The sequence below is a fragment of the Amblyraja radiata genome, chromosome 19 (assembly GCF_010909765.2).
Source record: "Amblyraja radiata isolate CabotCenter1 chromosome 19, sAmbRad1.1.pri, whole genome shotgun sequence".
NCBI lineage: Eukaryota > Metazoa > Chordata > Chondrichthyes > Rajiformes > Rajidae > Amblyraja > Amblyraja radiata.
Genome location: NC_045974.1, coordinates 38,679,139 through 38,695,326, shown reverse-complemented (window position 1 = coordinate 38,695,326; position 16,188 = coordinate 38,679,139). Strand labels below are relative to the sequence as shown.

At 39.7% G+C, this 16,188-nt stretch overlaps 1 protein-coding gene across 2 annotated transcripts in view; it reads left to right on the top strand.

The window, feature by feature from the left end:
• Positions 1–475: 475 nt before the first annotated feature.
• The window catches only part of ing3 (inhibitor of growth family member 3), a 31,664-nt gene continuing 15,951 nt past the window's right edge, over positions 476–16,188 (top strand). Inside the window, exons 1-7 of one of the 2 annotated variants that reach the window (XM_033038292.1) lie at positions 476–702; positions 870–955; positions 3,712–3,812; positions 5,324–5,389; positions 6,978–7,074; positions 10,412–10,483; positions 10,759–10,875. In XM_033038292.1, the coding sequence (XP_032894183.1) occupies positions 491–702; positions 870–955; positions 3,712–3,812; positions 5,324–5,389; positions 6,978–7,074; positions 10,412–10,483; positions 10,759–10,875 (751 nt within the window). In that variant the 5' untranslated portion in view covers positions 476–490. The remainder of the gene's footprint in view (positions 703–869; positions 956–3,711; positions 3,813–5,323; positions 5,390–6,977; positions 7,075–10,411; positions 10,484–10,758; positions 10,876–16,188) is intronic. The other variant, XM_033038293.1, reaches the window with a different exon arrangement.

Sequence of the window (16,188 nt, the reverse complement as noted above, 5' to 3'; positions counted from 1 at the left end):
CTCCCCAACCCTAGTTTCACTTTCCTTTTGATTAATTTTACTCTGTGTATGCCTCCTTGTCACCTTCCCCTCATCTAACATTGAACCATTCTACATTTCTGAGTCTGAAGAAGGGTCTCGATCCCAAACGTATTCGGTATATAAAGCAGCATCTGCATTTCCTTCCTACACATTTCCTTGATTAGCGTCTGCTTTGATCTGTCGTTTTCACACCTTACCCTTCCATATTTCTAGTGTCCCTCGCCTCTCAGTCTGAAGAAGGGCCTCGACCCGAAAGGTCACCTATTCCTTTTCTCCAGAGATGCTGCCTGCCTGTCCCGCTGGGTTACTCCAGCATTTTGTGTTGTCTTGGGTGTAAAACCCAGCACCTGCAGTTCCTTCCTCCACCTTTCCTCTGCAGTTCCCTCCGACAGGTAGAAGCGGCGAAGAAGAACTACATCTCCCGTCATGCTCAGCGCGCGGAGGGCGGGCGGATGACGGCACAATACAAATGGTGCGACCGAGCCAATGGGAGTGCATGTTTGGGAGGCGTTGGGCCGCGGACTGCCCCTCCCCCCTCTCCGCCGCCTCTCGTCAACGAACGACCAGCACTAAGCTCAGGCGCCATATTGGAACCATTTTAGGAAACAAAACAGTAACATTTGGTCGGTGTAAAAACCCTGCACTTTTTCAACATGCTGTACTTGGAGGATTACTTGGAGAGTGAGTATCGAGGGGAATCGCAGCGGCGAGAGGGGGGGTTGATAGATTTATTTTAAAAAATAAATAAAAAGCCGTATTGGTCGAAGCAATAATGTCGGACGGAAAGAGAAGCCGCCCCTCCATTGACGACGCTGTTGTTTCTCCCCCCCCCCTCCTTCTCTCGACAGTGATCGAACAACTTCCCATGGATCTCCGCGACAGGTTTACGGAAATGAGGGAGATGGACCTGCAAGTACAGAGTACGCAGCGCCACGTTAGTTATGCCAGCGCCGCACACCACACTCACTGCCCACCTCCCCTCATGTTCGCTCTGCCTGCGGTACATGTTCACGGGTGGGGGCTGGTGCCGCAACACATCCCCATCAATATCACTCATCCCTTGCCTGCCGCAATGCGCGGTGCAATATCATCAATAAAGAACTCCCCAACCCTAACGCTGATTAATAGCTTGTAAGAGAAAAGTTCAAACAAAACGCTCCCCCACTTTGAATAGTTGTTTAAGTAGTTTTGGCATTTTAGAGGGGACATTATAGTTTTGGCATTTTAGAGGCACATTAATGGGGAGGAGGTCCATTTTTTGTTTATACACAAGTCTGCAACCGTGATTAAGCGAATCGAGTCAGCTAACACCATAGCAACAGCGTTCCTAGCTCCGTGTACTTACCGCGTTATCTCAGAGGAAGTAATTTCTCCCAAGTTTGAATCATGTAATTAATTTGATTAATTGTGCAAACCTTTTTGAATGGGATTGCAGTGAAAAATGCACGCGTTCTGGGAGCGAAAATGTGGGAAGTTTCCCCGATCTGTCTTTGGGTGCTTGCATTCACTCGTTACCTTTTATTCAGGTATTAAAAAGTAATTAAGAGGCAAGTAATTTGTTTAGATATTGCACACATTAAGTAACGAAATGGCCAATTGTGAAAATGAACACTGAATAAGTTCTTATCTACTTCTCATTTAAGATTGAGAACATATAATGTGGATATATTTAATTTTGTGAATCAAACAATAAATGGAAAAATGCAATTTAAATTTTATTAAGATTTATACGTTTAAAAAAAAAATCAGTTTTTAAAACCATCACTACAAATGCTTACCACGTAAGTTTTTGATTAGTCCGGCTTAAATATGTATGTTTAGTTCAATTTCAGTCCACTTAAAACCCAATTAGGCCATTTCCATTCACATTGAAGCTTTGTTGCTCATGAAAAGGTGGTTGTTGGTGTATAACCAGTCACTTAACAGAAAAGCTGTAATTAACCCTTCAAGATGCAGAATTCATGTTGATACTCCAGTTAAATGAATTGTGATATGTGAAGAATTAGTGACATTACATAATTTTCACTATGATTATTCTTACTGATCAAACTTATTGTCAACTCTTCCCATTTAAGAAACTTTAATAAACTGCATTGTATATATAAATAAAAGTGTTATGTTGTGAGCTATCTTTCCCCAAATCATTCAATTATGAATTGGTCTCTGAGGCTGATTCAATTCAAATTAATAATGTTCAGAAAACACTAATATTTAACCAATTTGATAAATGTTCAAAAACAGCACTTACAAGATTTCTTATGGGTTTTTTTTAATATTCACCTGAAATCCCATACAGTAGAGTGTAGATGGTTATAATTATGGGACATGAAAATCAAACAACTGCAGGTGCTTGAAATCAGAAATAAAAACAGAAAATGTTGGTAATTATCAGCAGGTTAGGCAGCACCTGTGGAAAGAAACAAAGTTCATGTGTCGGGTGAAAGACACTTCACCAAAGAGGGATTTGACCTGAAGCATCAACTCTGTTGCACATTCCAAATATGACCTACTGAGGATTGCCTATTTTTAAAATGAAGGGAACATTTTATAAATACCAAATAAGCTAAAATTGAAATTGAAAAGGGTAAACTCTTTAATTTTAAGCTGTGCCGACTATATAACTATATTGTATAAACACACAATTTAAAAACAAATTATGATTAAATGACTTATTTTTGAACAATTATAATTATTTTTATAATGGAATGATTTTTAGAATGAAATAATTATAATTATTTTTAAATAGTAATTACTTGTAATCAATTATTTACTAAATTACTGATGATATAAATTTAGACTGGTGCCATTACATATGGACATATTGAGAGTACTTTGCTATTTAGCATTACTGAAATTTGACAAAATATTGGTGCTGACTAGAGAAGGGCTAGATTGTCTTCCTCAGTTGTAATTATCTTGACTTCTTGTTAAGTATCATGTACCTCTTTTTTCTTTTACATTAAACGTAAAGTAGATTTATTGGAAAATAAATAAATAGTGATCTAATAATCATTAAAATGTGTTATAATAATAGACACTTCGTATAATCAATGGTGTCTTTAATGTGCCCCAAAGAAAGTGATGCTTCATGAGCAATAAGCAGGTGCTGCATTTTACCATTTACATTACATCTTTTATTTATTTCTATCTGCATCTTAATTGGTCTGAGTAACCCTTGGTTGAAATATTTATGCAAATATAGTTGATAGATGTAGTTTATGCATGTATTCCATTCAACAATATTTTGCATAACCTGAGAAAAGGTATTATACAAAAAATGTATTATACAAAAATATTTGTAAATCCAATAAGAGAAAAATAAACTGGCAAAGTGTTTCATTGGCATTGGATAGAATTGTGTTGTAGACTCGTAATTATCATTGATTATAGAGGAGCCAATTTCATAATCACTGATCATAATCAATTTTTTTGTTAATCACATCATTATTGTAGTACAGGCTTTTTCCAAAGTACTTGCTTCAAGTCAAAAGCATGCAATTGAGCTGCTCCTTCATTGAGAATGATTTTTCGTAACTAAGTACAATTTGAGCACCAGAAATGTATATGATTCTGTTCCATTTACTTTTCCCAATGACGTATCAACAAATATTAATTTGAATTAAACCTGCATGTTTGTTCGATTGTCCCCTGCGTTGTGAAAATAGCTGGTTTTCTTTCCTCCTTGAACAGATGCAATGGATCAGTTAGAACAAAGAGTCAATGAGTTCTTTATCAATGCAAAAAAGAACAAGCCAGAATGGAGGGAGGAACAAATGGAAGCAATAAAGAAGGCAAGTGCAGTTGGATTCATTTTTTTATTACTATTTATATTTAATATAGCAATTGCCAATTTTAAGAGTAGGAAACCTATCTGAAAATGCATTTGGTAAAAAGATTTAACATACCAAAAATAGCTTTGAAATAAATGTAACCTAGTCTCTTAATCATATTAAAGTTTTACAATATCAACAACAAATTAGAATGGTTTATTGTTCTATTTGTTTTCTCCTTCATTTTTTTCCCTTTCTTGTTCTGGCTGTGTTCTTTGGCAAAAGCAAACAAAGCTGTGGATTTTGGAATCTGAAATGATGATCTTCTGTACATTGAAAAAACTACACACTTTGGGTGGTTGCTTTGCAAAACATATGCATTCAGTCCACAGAAGTGAAACTGACCTTCCATTTGCCTTCCACTGTAATTCACCATTCCACACCCATTCTGCCTGTGGCCTCTTGCACTGTTACAACATGAGATTGACAAGCATATCTAATTTTTCATTTGGGCATGTTACTGTTTATGGAACTCAATAATGGATTCTCCAACTTCAAATAACTTGTTCTTCTTTTCTGTTTGCATCTTTACTGGCCTTTTGTGCTTGCCATGCTTCTCCATTTTATTTTTCATTTATGTATCCTGACCTGCTCAGTACACCACAGTAGGCCAGACTATACAACATCTCGCAGACTTCACAAAAGCAAAGGAGCTTAATTTCCTTTCAATGGCTACATCATTTCAACTGATTACAGTCATTTCCTTTGTTCCACACATAGCTTTCCCTGTCTCCTCTGTTACTTACACTAATTTGCTTTCTCTCTTTCTCAATTCCGATGTAAGGTCTTCAATCTGAAATGTCAACCACGTTCTTTTTCTACAGATGCTGCTTGACTAGCTGAGTTTTTCCAATATTTTTGTTGTTAAATAGCCATTCATTTCTCAGTCACCACAGACAACATGGATTTTCTAGATTTGTGCAGGTCAGCTGATAATTAGATAAGCTTGCCAGAATGTCAAGGAGCACTCTGTTTCTTCCTTTTTTAATTAAAAGATTACTGACCAACAATTACTTCTAAGACAAATATTGGCATTGAAGGTTCATGAAATAATTTCCAGATGGCTGAATCCGGTCTCCCATTGTAACTTTATGGACAAACAGAAGAAGCCCCAGAGAAATGTCAAAAAAGGCATTTTATGTCAATTTTATAAGTTAACGTGGAAAATCAGGGAGCATCCATGGAAACTACACGTAAATGATGTGAGCCCTTCATGCATCAAACTGTAAAGTTTAAAACATTGAAAATAAATGGAAGTTGTTAATATTAAAACTTAAATATAAATGGCTTTTATTTTCTAATAGAACATTTACAGACTGTACCTGAGCCTTCAGAATGCTTTTTGATTTGTAATTTAGAGTTCTTGCAGTAGAATGCAGCATCATATTTTGTAAGAAATATATAAGTAAATATTTGTGGCACTGTGTCATTTTTTTCCTTTACCAATAAGCGATTTTTAAATGTTTTTAAAGGACTACTATAAAGCTTTGGAAGATGCTGATGAAAAAGTGCAGTTAGCAAATCAAATTTATGATTTGGTGAGTAAATGTCAATCAGTATTTTTATTTAAAAATCCATACAAAAATTCTGGTATCTGCCTATGTCTAACAATAATATCTGGAAATACATTGCAAACAGCAATTATGAGAAAAAGGATCACCCGGATGAAAAATAATAAGGTAAATGAAAGAGAATAATTCTAGCTGGCAAACTGCTGTGATTTTTATTGAGAAAGTGACTTTCCAAGCGAATAGTAGAAAATTATATAATATTCATTTTATCCTCAATTATCTCACAGAATATTACTCTTGAAACGGATATTAAGGTAAAATGACAGTATGAATAAGAAATTTACAAAGGATAGAATTATGGTATTCAGATCAGAACATGTGAGCTTTAGGAAAATTTAATGTTGAATCATTTAAGGTGTTTTAAGAATGGAAACTGTCCATCAGTTCTCTCCTACCCATTCAGCTGTTAGTCACTTGGTGATCCACTCGTTATTTGGACAATATAGATACACAAATCCATTTGTACTTCGGTATCCCATGCAGCAACTGCAGGATATTGAGTTGATTGGCATTGCACATTATTCTAGCAAGTTTTCACATTCCTTAGCCTAATGCCAATTCTTGACACTCCTTAATTTGTAAACTTTTAACCTTATACCAATAGTGGCCAGATAGGTGTGAACATAATTAGTCCACATTTTATTACTGAATAAGTTTTATAGCTGTAGCTATGATTATTTTTGCGTTAATAATATTCAAATGTTCACAGATAAATTTTGCAATCTTGCAAGTAAATCAGCAAAGTAGATTGCAAGAATACACCAAAGCTCAGGAATTCTACAAACCTGAAAATATCAGACCTATTAAAAACGAGATAAGTCAACACTATTTCATATAGAACACATTTAAACAGTTCCTGCTTGATTACATTGGCCATCCCCAACACTGGTGGAAATGCTTCCCCTACATTTCCTTGAGTAGTGAGTGCAATTTACAATCCCAAAGACCACCAAATCTAGCATAATAAAACCTGCTGGGGCTCAAGAAGAACCAGATATAGATTGTTCAATGGAGAGATTTAAAAACAAATACAAATTCCATAATGCTTGAAAAGATTGCAGAATTGTCCAAAATGGCACCCTGCTTGATCTGTTAAAAGCAACTTTTTTTTTCAACTGACATAGGGACTTAGGGCGGCACAGTGGTGTAACGGTATAGTCGCTGCATTACAGCACCGGAGACCTGGGTTCGATCATAACCACGGGTGCACTCTATGGAGTTTGTACGTTCTCCGTGTGACAGCGTAAGCTTTCTCCAGGTGCTCCGGTTTCCTCCCACACTCCAAAGATGTACAGGTTTGTAGGTTAATTGGCATCGATAAATTTTTTTGTAAAATTGTCTCTAGTGCGTAGGATAGTGTTAGTGTACGGGGTGAAGACTGGTCGGTACAAACTCAGCCTGTTTCTGCGCTGTATCTGTATCTCTAAAGTCTAAATGGCAAATCCTTGGTTTATTTTCTCCAATTTATCTATAAAAGTGCTTGTGATTGAAATTGCAACAAAGAATTTTTCAATGGTAAATAATGTTATTAATTCATTGTATTTTGATTGTCCAGGTGGATAGACATCTGCGTAAATTGGACCAAGAACTTGCCAAATTTAAAATGGAGCTTGAAGCTGATAATGCTGGAATTACAGAAATATTAGAAAGGAGTAAGTACATCAATCTTTCATTCTGATGTTTAAAGTCTCATCGTTTAAAGATATTTTTGAACGCTTTGCCACTGTATTTGGTATTTGTACGTTATTGTAATTCCTCCAGTCACACCGGTTTTCTCCTGTACCTGGTGAGCCAGATGCTAAACCATTGAGATTTCTAAATAGTGGCATAGCATTATGTCAAATTTTTACTGTAACAGTAAATTGCCAGTACAATTTCAATTGGTTTGTGTAAATGTGTACGCATAATAAAGATAAAAGAACACAACAAATCAGAGCAAACCAGAGAAAGTCACAGCAGCACTAAGAGAGGACATTCTGAAGGGACCATTCTTTCAGGCAATATGGGGAGAGCTTAAAAATAAAAAAGGTGCATTCAAATGGGATTATACTGTAGCCTACCTAATACCCAGCAAGAGAAAGAGGAATAAATATGGAGATGGGTTATGCAAAGATCTAAAAGCAACAGTGTTGATGTAGTGAATGACTTTAGCTCCCCCAGTATTGACTAGGCCTTTCTCTATGCGAAAGGGGAAGACGGGGCAGAATTTATTTGATGTGTCCAAAGGGGTCTCTTGATAAACTGCGTGAATTGTCCAACTAAAGGAGGGACCAAAACCGGGGAAATTAGCCTGGCAGATGATTTCAGTCAGAGAGCACTTTGGGAACAATGATCAGAACTCTTTAAGGTTTAAGATAGTTATGACTAAGATAAGCCTGGATGTTGGGGTAAAGTACGAAATTGGGGGAAGGAAAATTACAAAAGGCCAGCTTTCTTAAATTGATATGGAATATAATCGTTTACCCCAACCTCATCTAACACTCCCACAAGACGATATTTTGGAGAGGAATACCATGGCTTTGCTGCCTCTGATCTGAATTCGTTTCGATTTTGTCTGTTTTAATGATATCCCCTGGTGTTTGTGAAATCCTTTACAGCATTCTCACTTTTACTGTCAAGTTAATATTCTCCTCTCAAAAATAATTTCTCTTAACTTCTATATATCACTATATATCAAATAATGAAGGGCATAGGTAGGGTAAGTAATCAGTTTTTTTCCCCAGAGTGAAAAGGTCAAATACTTGAGAGCGTAGGTTAAGACGAGAGGGGCATTAAGGACATGTGCAAGGGATGGTTTTTTTACATAGAGAGTGATAGGTACCTGGAACACAATGCCTATGGAGGTGCTAGAAGTAGAAATGATAGCAACTTTGAAGAGGCATTCAAATCTGGCAAATGTAATTCATTTAAATTAGGATCAAGGTTGGCACAGATACAGTGAGCTGAAGAGGCCGTTATTGCGCTGTACTTTCTATGTACATTTTCCATTAATCTCTGAAGCACCTGTCCCACAGGCGATTTTTTTTCGCCGACTACAGGCGAGTAGGCTGTCGCCACATGGTTGCGGGGTGACGCCTGTATGGTCGTGAGTAGCCTCCACAAGTCGCCTAAAGAGTCGTAACGTTTTTCTGGTCACCGCTGGATTTTGAAATGTTAAAAACCTTTCGGCGACTGTGGGCTTGACGTAGCTTGTCTTCTCCTGTCGTTGGTGCTGTCATAGGTTGTCGCCAGGATGACGCAGGTTGTCGCCGGGTGACGTTGGTTGTCGCCGGGTGCTGACTTCGGTGAATTCCATGTGCGACTACCTACGTCAACTGGTGACAGGTACCGGCAACTGAATTGTCTTCAGTTGTCGCCGACAGGGTCATTGCTTGTCGTAGCTTGTTGCGGGTGGGCGTAGGTTGTCATAGGTTGTCGCCTGTTTGGTCGTAGTTTGTGGTGGGTGTGGTCGTAGGCGGACGTCCTAATGGGTCACCGGTTGTCGGTAGCTTGACGTTGACTAGGTGATAGGTTGTTGTAGCTTGTCGTAGACATTGTCGTGTGGGGGGGGGGGGGGGATCCAGTCGCCGCTTTTTTGGCGACCTTTTCCGACTGTGACAGTCGCTGGTAGTCACCAAAAAAAATCGCCCAAGTGGGACAGACCCTTAAGGCTCTTGACTCATCAACACGTCGCCTTATTAAATCCAGGTTTTATGGATTCTATATCACCAAAACTATTTACATAACCCAGTCAGAGCCTTCCTTAATTTTAATCTAATCCATGTAGCATGAATGAGAAAAGTTATTATAAAACCTCCCCTTGCTGTCTGTAACATTTTTGCTTTGTACTTTAATGTGTCTAGGCAGTCTATTCCAAGGACCTAATTTGCATGCAAATGACATTGCTACATGATGTCACCGGTGCCACCTTCAAATATCACGAGGAGAGCTAGTGCACAAATTGTTGCCTATAATCAGGTCCAAAGAAATATGATGTAAAAACAATTTTAATTAGCATCAATATCCTTCCAATATGTGAAGAAAATAAATAAATTATCAATCTGGATTGGTAAAGTTGTTAAATTTTATCTATTATAAAGCTAAAATGAGGCAAGCTTTGTATTGATCAAATTAAATTTGCATTTTGGATGAGTTTGTTGCTGAATTAGAATATTTAGGAAATGTTAAGTACTGACATTTACTTCAAAGTTATTCCCATGTTGACTCGTCTCAACTTGCCTCAATTCTCAGTCAGTATTATAAATTAATTTGTCATTAACACAAATGGCAGATAAAGAATTGTGACTGATAGTGGAATATAAAGTGCTGGAGTAATCTCTGGCAGCATCTCTGAAGGACACGGATAACCGATTAATCAAGTCGAGACCCTATCCACGTCCTTCAGAGATGCTGCCTGACCAACTGAGTTACCCCTGCACTTTGTGTTTTATGCAGAATTCCAGCATCTGCAGTTCCTCGTGTCCTGTGTGATTGATAGTCCCAGTTGCATGTGGGTTTTCATTAGCATTTCTGATTGGCTGATGGCTTAGCCTTACTCCTGTTAAGCTATATTGTTTATTATCTCTACTGCTCATTGTTCATAGAGTCTAAACATACAGCACGGAAACAGGCCATTCGGCCCATCTTGCCCATGCTGACCAAGATGCCCCATCTACGCTAGTCCCATCTGCCTGCGTTTGGTCCATTACCTTCTACAACTTTTTTTTGTTTAATTTTATTCATATAATGTATTGTATAGGTTGGCAAGAACCAAATTTTGTAAATCCCAGTTGTATTCTGGAGGTATTACTAAAATGAACAGTAAAACTGAAGCTTACTACTACAAAACACGTTTTTTTTTGTGGTTAATGTAGTTAGAAGGGTACAACTTAAAATGGTGCTAACATGCAGATTTAGCTGGAGCCAAAAGATAAGAATCATGACCTCCAAGAATAATTCTCCGTAGTCAAAGAATGATTTAACTGGTATTGTTTCTATTTTCCTTTTCAGGATCTTTGGAATTGGACAATCCACCTCAGCCCGTTAATAACCACCATGGCCACTCGCACACTCCAGTAGAAAGTGAGTGCTGAGCAGTGACTTTAAAAATAATCTTGCTGGTTTGATTTCACTTCATGTACCTTGCATAGATCAGAAAATATCTGTAAAAATGTAATATCATTTCTGCTAGTATTGTTACATCTATACTTGGCAGCTCCAGATAATTTTGCATTTGATTATGTAATATTTGTTGATTTTGATTACGAATCTGTTACTGGATAAAGAAAAAATACTGTTAAATAAGTAACTTTCATTAAACTGATCAGCATTTGATTTTTTTGGTGACATATTTGCAGAAAGGAAATATAACCCATCGACGCACCATTCTGTGGACCACGTTCCTGAGAAGAAATTCAAATCAGAAGCTCTTTTATCAACACTTACATCAGATGCTTCAAAAGAAAATACACCAGGTAATTTGAATGGTCCACTAGCTAAAATAATTCCATCATTTTAGACGTAACCATTTCACATTTTTTACAGTTCTTAGTGCAGCATTATAAGTGATAATGAGTTGGCTCATCTGACGTAGGCACCGTAATTGCCACTATTTAACTTTGGTTTTGCGTGACCAGTTCAGCAGACTAGCTTGCTGCACCGAGCGAGTTACACTCAACTTCTGCTGATTGGTCAGGCAGATCCCTCGTCGTGCTACTGGAAACTAGGATCTCCCAGCCTTTCATGAACCAATTTTCAACTGTGATGCTAGTTTACACTGAAGATAGACACAAAATGCTAGAGGGCCAGGCACGGGACGGGCAGCATCTCTGGATGGAAGGAACGGGTGATGTTTCGGGTCGAGACCCTACTTCAGACTGAGAGTAAAGTAAGAGGGAGACACAGATGGATCAAAGGGGACGAAAATCAAGGAAAATGTGGAACAGTTCATTGTTAGCGTGAAGGTGACAATGAGGCGTACAAAGATACATTTTAATCAGGAGGACAGTCAGACTGGTAGGAGATGGATGGAGAGAGAGGGAAAGCAAGGTTCACTTGAAGTTCGAGAAGTCAATATTCATACTGCTGGGTTGTAAACTGCCCAAGCGAAATATGAAGTGCTGTTCCTCCAGTTTGCCTTGGGCCTCACTTTGACAGTGGAGGAGGGTCAGGACAGAGAATGGGAGGGGGAGTTAAAGTTTTTAGCAAACGGGAGATCCGGTTTCCTGTTAATTTCCTGCCAATACAATGATGACAGAAGCTGGATCTCAATCTTATGTTAAACTATTTTTAAACATTTTCAATTTTCTGCATATTTCAATTGGAAATCCCTGGTGATTTTTCACAGCTGTCTCTTTGTGTTCAAGGATATGAGGTCTCTCCTACCTCAAAAAGGGACATAGATAAAAACATACCAAGGTTCCTGAAGAAGGGTCTCGACCCGAAACGTCGCCTATTCCATTGCTCCAGAGATGCTGAGTTTCTCCAGCATTTTTGTTTACCTTCGATTTTTCCAGCAACTGCAGTTCTTTCTTAAATGTTCTTTCATTAATCACTTGTGAAATGCAGAAGGTTACTTCATCTATGCAGGTGAGGGCTGGTCATGTGATCCCCGCATTTCCCAATGATTAGCAGGTAAACTTGAGCCCACCAGTCAGGAATTTTGCACGATTGTTGATCTTGCATCTGCAACACATGTAGATGCATTTACAAAGTGAGTGGAGGCTGTGGCAATCTGGTCCATTCGTTGTTGGGAGTAATGATATTATTTTTCTTGTACAGATTGGACAAGATTAGGAAAAAATTAATATTTTTTAATTTTGATGTTTATGAGGATAGTTTCTCTTTTGATGTAACCAGTTCTTTCCTGTTTTTTTTGCTGTGAAAGATAGCAAGTGGCATAACATCTGAAGCCTCCTTTCCTCTATTTCACTCTTATTCAATTTTTTACATCTCTATTTCCACCTTGTCCTTTCTCTCCCATTTTTTTGCCATACCTTCCTTGCATAATGAAAGGAAATGAATTGGTCTAGACAGGGTGAGTAAATTTTAATCAAAGGTAGAAAATATGTTGGAAGTAGAATCAGCACTTTCACAAACTGAACTACATAAACTCCTAGTGCTGAACTGTGACATGGAGACAGTAGGGGGTGGTACTGTTTGAAGCTTTACAGTCCTGATGAGTAGAAAATTCCTTTCAGCTCCGAGTATGTGCCCAGAAGCTCAGAACAGTGCAAAACTTGCTAGTCTCAATGATGTGGAAAAGGCCTGAAGGTTTTTTTTTTACAAAAGATCCAAGAAGTAGCAATGGTAGCAGTATGACATTACAATGACTTGGGGGTTGATATTGCAGAAAGGAGCTGGAATGAGGAGTTAAGAGTCATGGAGAAGAGCCTTGCGATGAAAGAAATGTATTCATAAAGTGCCATCAAGAAAAATGGAACTGGCCCAAGAAGCTTGGTAGAATAGGAGCAGCATTTAAATTTGGAAGGGAGAGCGTCGAGGCCTTGGACAATTTTACTTGAATAAAACCGGTGTTGAGTAGAGTGACGAAGAAGGTTAAAGTTGTCCTAAGACCAGACACAAAATGCTGGAGTAACTCAGTGGGTCAGGCGGCATCTCTGGAGAAAAGAAGTAGGTATTTTTTGGTCGAGACCCTTCTCCAGACTGAGCGTCAAGGGCCTGTCCCACGAGCATGCGACTGCATGCGGCAAGCGCGACCTAACGTGGTTGCTTGAACCGTACGGCCTCGCGGGGCCGGTCCCACTTCGATCGCCGGAGCCGTATGGAGTTGTGCGGAGCTGGTCCCGACATTGGTTCCGAGAAACTGACACTGTCCAAAAAACTGATTCTGTCCAAAATTTCCACGCGGCAACGGCCTGCCGGCCCGCAGCCGCATTGAGGCCGTACGCACCGCCTCGACGGGTGTGCGCAGCGTCTTGACAGGCGTACGCCTAGCGTGAACTTCCCGCGGACTTCGCTCGAACTTCACGTCAACTCGTAAGGGATCACTCGACCTTCGCGCGGCCCCCCCTTCCGGTTTGGTCGCGCTTGCCGCGTTCAGTCGCATGCTGGTGGGATAGGCCCTGTACGGGGATCACTCAACCTCCGCGCGACCCCGCTTCTGGTTTGGTCGCGCTTGGTGCATGCAGTCGCACGCTCGTGGGACAGGCCCTTCAGGAGAGAGTGAAACTAGAGGTGAGAAAAGGTACAGAACAAATCAGAGCCGGCACCGATGACTCAGGAAAGGTGGAGCTCACTAAGGTCCATTGCCCATTGCACTCATGTTGCCCAAGCTTAAAACCCAGCAGTATGAATGTTCTCTCTAATTTCAAGTAACCATTGCATTCCCTTTCTCTCCATCTTCTCCCCCCCCCCCCCCAATCACCACCCCCCCCCCCCATCCTAATCTTGCCAGCTCGTCTTGCTCGTTTCACGGTTCGTATCTCTTCGTTAACATCTCGTACACAGCCAACAATGGATCATCGTGGGTTCCACCTTTCTTGAGTCATTAGTTCTGGCTCAAATTTGCTTTGTACCCTACCTCTAGTTTCTCTCTCCCCTCAGTCTGAAGAAGGGTCTCGACACAGAACATCACCTATTCCTTTTCTCCAGAGATGCTGCCTGACCCGATGAGTTACTCCAGCATTTTGTGTGTATCTTCCATGTAAAGCAACATCTGCAGTTCTTTCTTACTCCTAAGAACAGAGTCTGGCCAGTGTTCAAATAACAAACTAGCTCATTAAGTAAATGAGGAGAAACATTTTCTGGTGGAACGAAACTTCAATAATCATTGGAAACAGAATTAATTTAATTGACAAAAGAAGGATGACATCATATTTTCTTTGTAGGTCAAATTGAATGCACTACCTAAAAAATACATTGTAAACAGAAACATAGAAAATAGGTGCAGGAGTAGGCCATTCGGCCCTTCGAGCCCATTCAATATGATCATGTGCTGATCATCAAAAATCTGTACCCCGTTCCTGCTTTCTCCCCTTATCCTTTGATTCCGTTAGCCCTAAGAGCTATATCTAACTCTCTTGAAAACATCCAGTGAATTGGCCTCCACTGCCTTCTGTGGCAGAGAATTCCACAGATTCACAACTGGGTGAAAAAGTTTTTCCTCATCTCAGTCCTAAATGGCCTACCACTTATTGTTAAACCCCTGGTTCTGGACTCCCCTAACATCGACTAGATGAAAGGTAATGTTTGGAATTATGGACTAGGAAATCTGGTGAGAATAGCAGAGAAATATGATGAATTAAATAACTTGTGAAAGAGTTGACACTCGCACAAGAGGTAGTTAAACTATATACAGGACAACAGGTAGTGCAAAGAGAAAATAAACAGTGCAGAATACAGTGTTACAGCAATTGAGTGCAGATAAAATAGTGCAAGGTCTGCAATAAGGTAGTTTTGGAGATCAGCATCCTTAGCTTATGAGAGGCCCATTCAAGAGTCTTATATCAGTAAAGAAGAAGCTGTTCCTTAAGCTGGTGGTACATGCTTTCAAGCTTTTGTTTCGAAAGCTTGACGGAAGAAGGGATTTTGTTGGCTGCTTTCCCAAGTCAGTCAAGTATTGATGGAGGTGAGATTGGTTTGCATGATGGACTGGTATGCAACCATAATTATTTGCATTTTTTTGAGCAGTTGTCAAGTTGTGATGCATTCAATTAGGATGTTTCCATGGTGCATGTACATAAATTGGAAGTTTTGGAAGTTCTGGTTGCATTTTAGTCCCACGATACAGGTGTAAGGCATTGGAGGTTTTGTCAAATTCCTTGGTCTTCTGAAGAAGTAGAGGCATCCGACCGTTTTCTTGGGTGTAGCGTCAATTTGGTTAGAGCATGACAAATTGTTAGTGAAATTTATGGCTGGGAACTTGAAGCTCTGGACTTTCACCACTTAAGCATCATTTATGCAAACTGGGACAAGTACGTCACCCCGGTTCCCAGAGGGGTTGGTGAAGTGTGGGGAAAATGTTAGTTTTTACTGTGATGGAATTGGTTCAAGAAGTTCCAGATGAAGATGAAATAGTCACTAATCAAAATATAAAAATGTAGTGAACATTAATATAGCTGGAAGTTTCCTTGTGCTTGATCGGCTAAATGACATGATAATCCTGCACAAACAAAAGATCTGCTCCACACCACCACCTAGTGGCTGGAGCCTAGAATGCATATAAAGTTTTTAATCGCTCAGGTACACAAAAATGCTGGAGAAACTCAGCAGCATCTATGAAGCGAAGGAAATAGGCTACGTTTCGGGCCGAACCCCTTCTTTAATCGCTCATGTTTGTTCTAAAAACTAGACTATTTTGTCAAAGAACTATTACTTGTTGGAATGTAACAATTGTAGCAGAATCATCTTTAAATCCTGCAAGTATTGATAGTAACAATTGTTTAGTAGGGAGTTTAGCTCACATTATCTCAACATTCCTGACCAATTAGCAAAATAATTACAAAAATGTAGATCTAATAATTTGTTAATTCATTAAGCAATAAATGTGCCAAGTTAATATTTTAATGGATACTGGACCAAGTGGGACCCGTCGGGCCCCATCCCCTAATAAGGGGGGGAGGGGGTGCGGCGTCGGCACTCACCCCTCACAAGGAAAATTATGGAATTTATGGTGGCAATCAATTGTCGGGGGGGGGGGCAGCAGCGAGGGATTGGGGGTGGGCCGAGGGGGGCAGGAGGGGTGGTATGGGGGGGGGGGCGGGGGGATCTTGTCCAGGCCCAGCAGCAGACTGACAGGGAGATTCCCCCTCCCCCCCCCCCCCCCC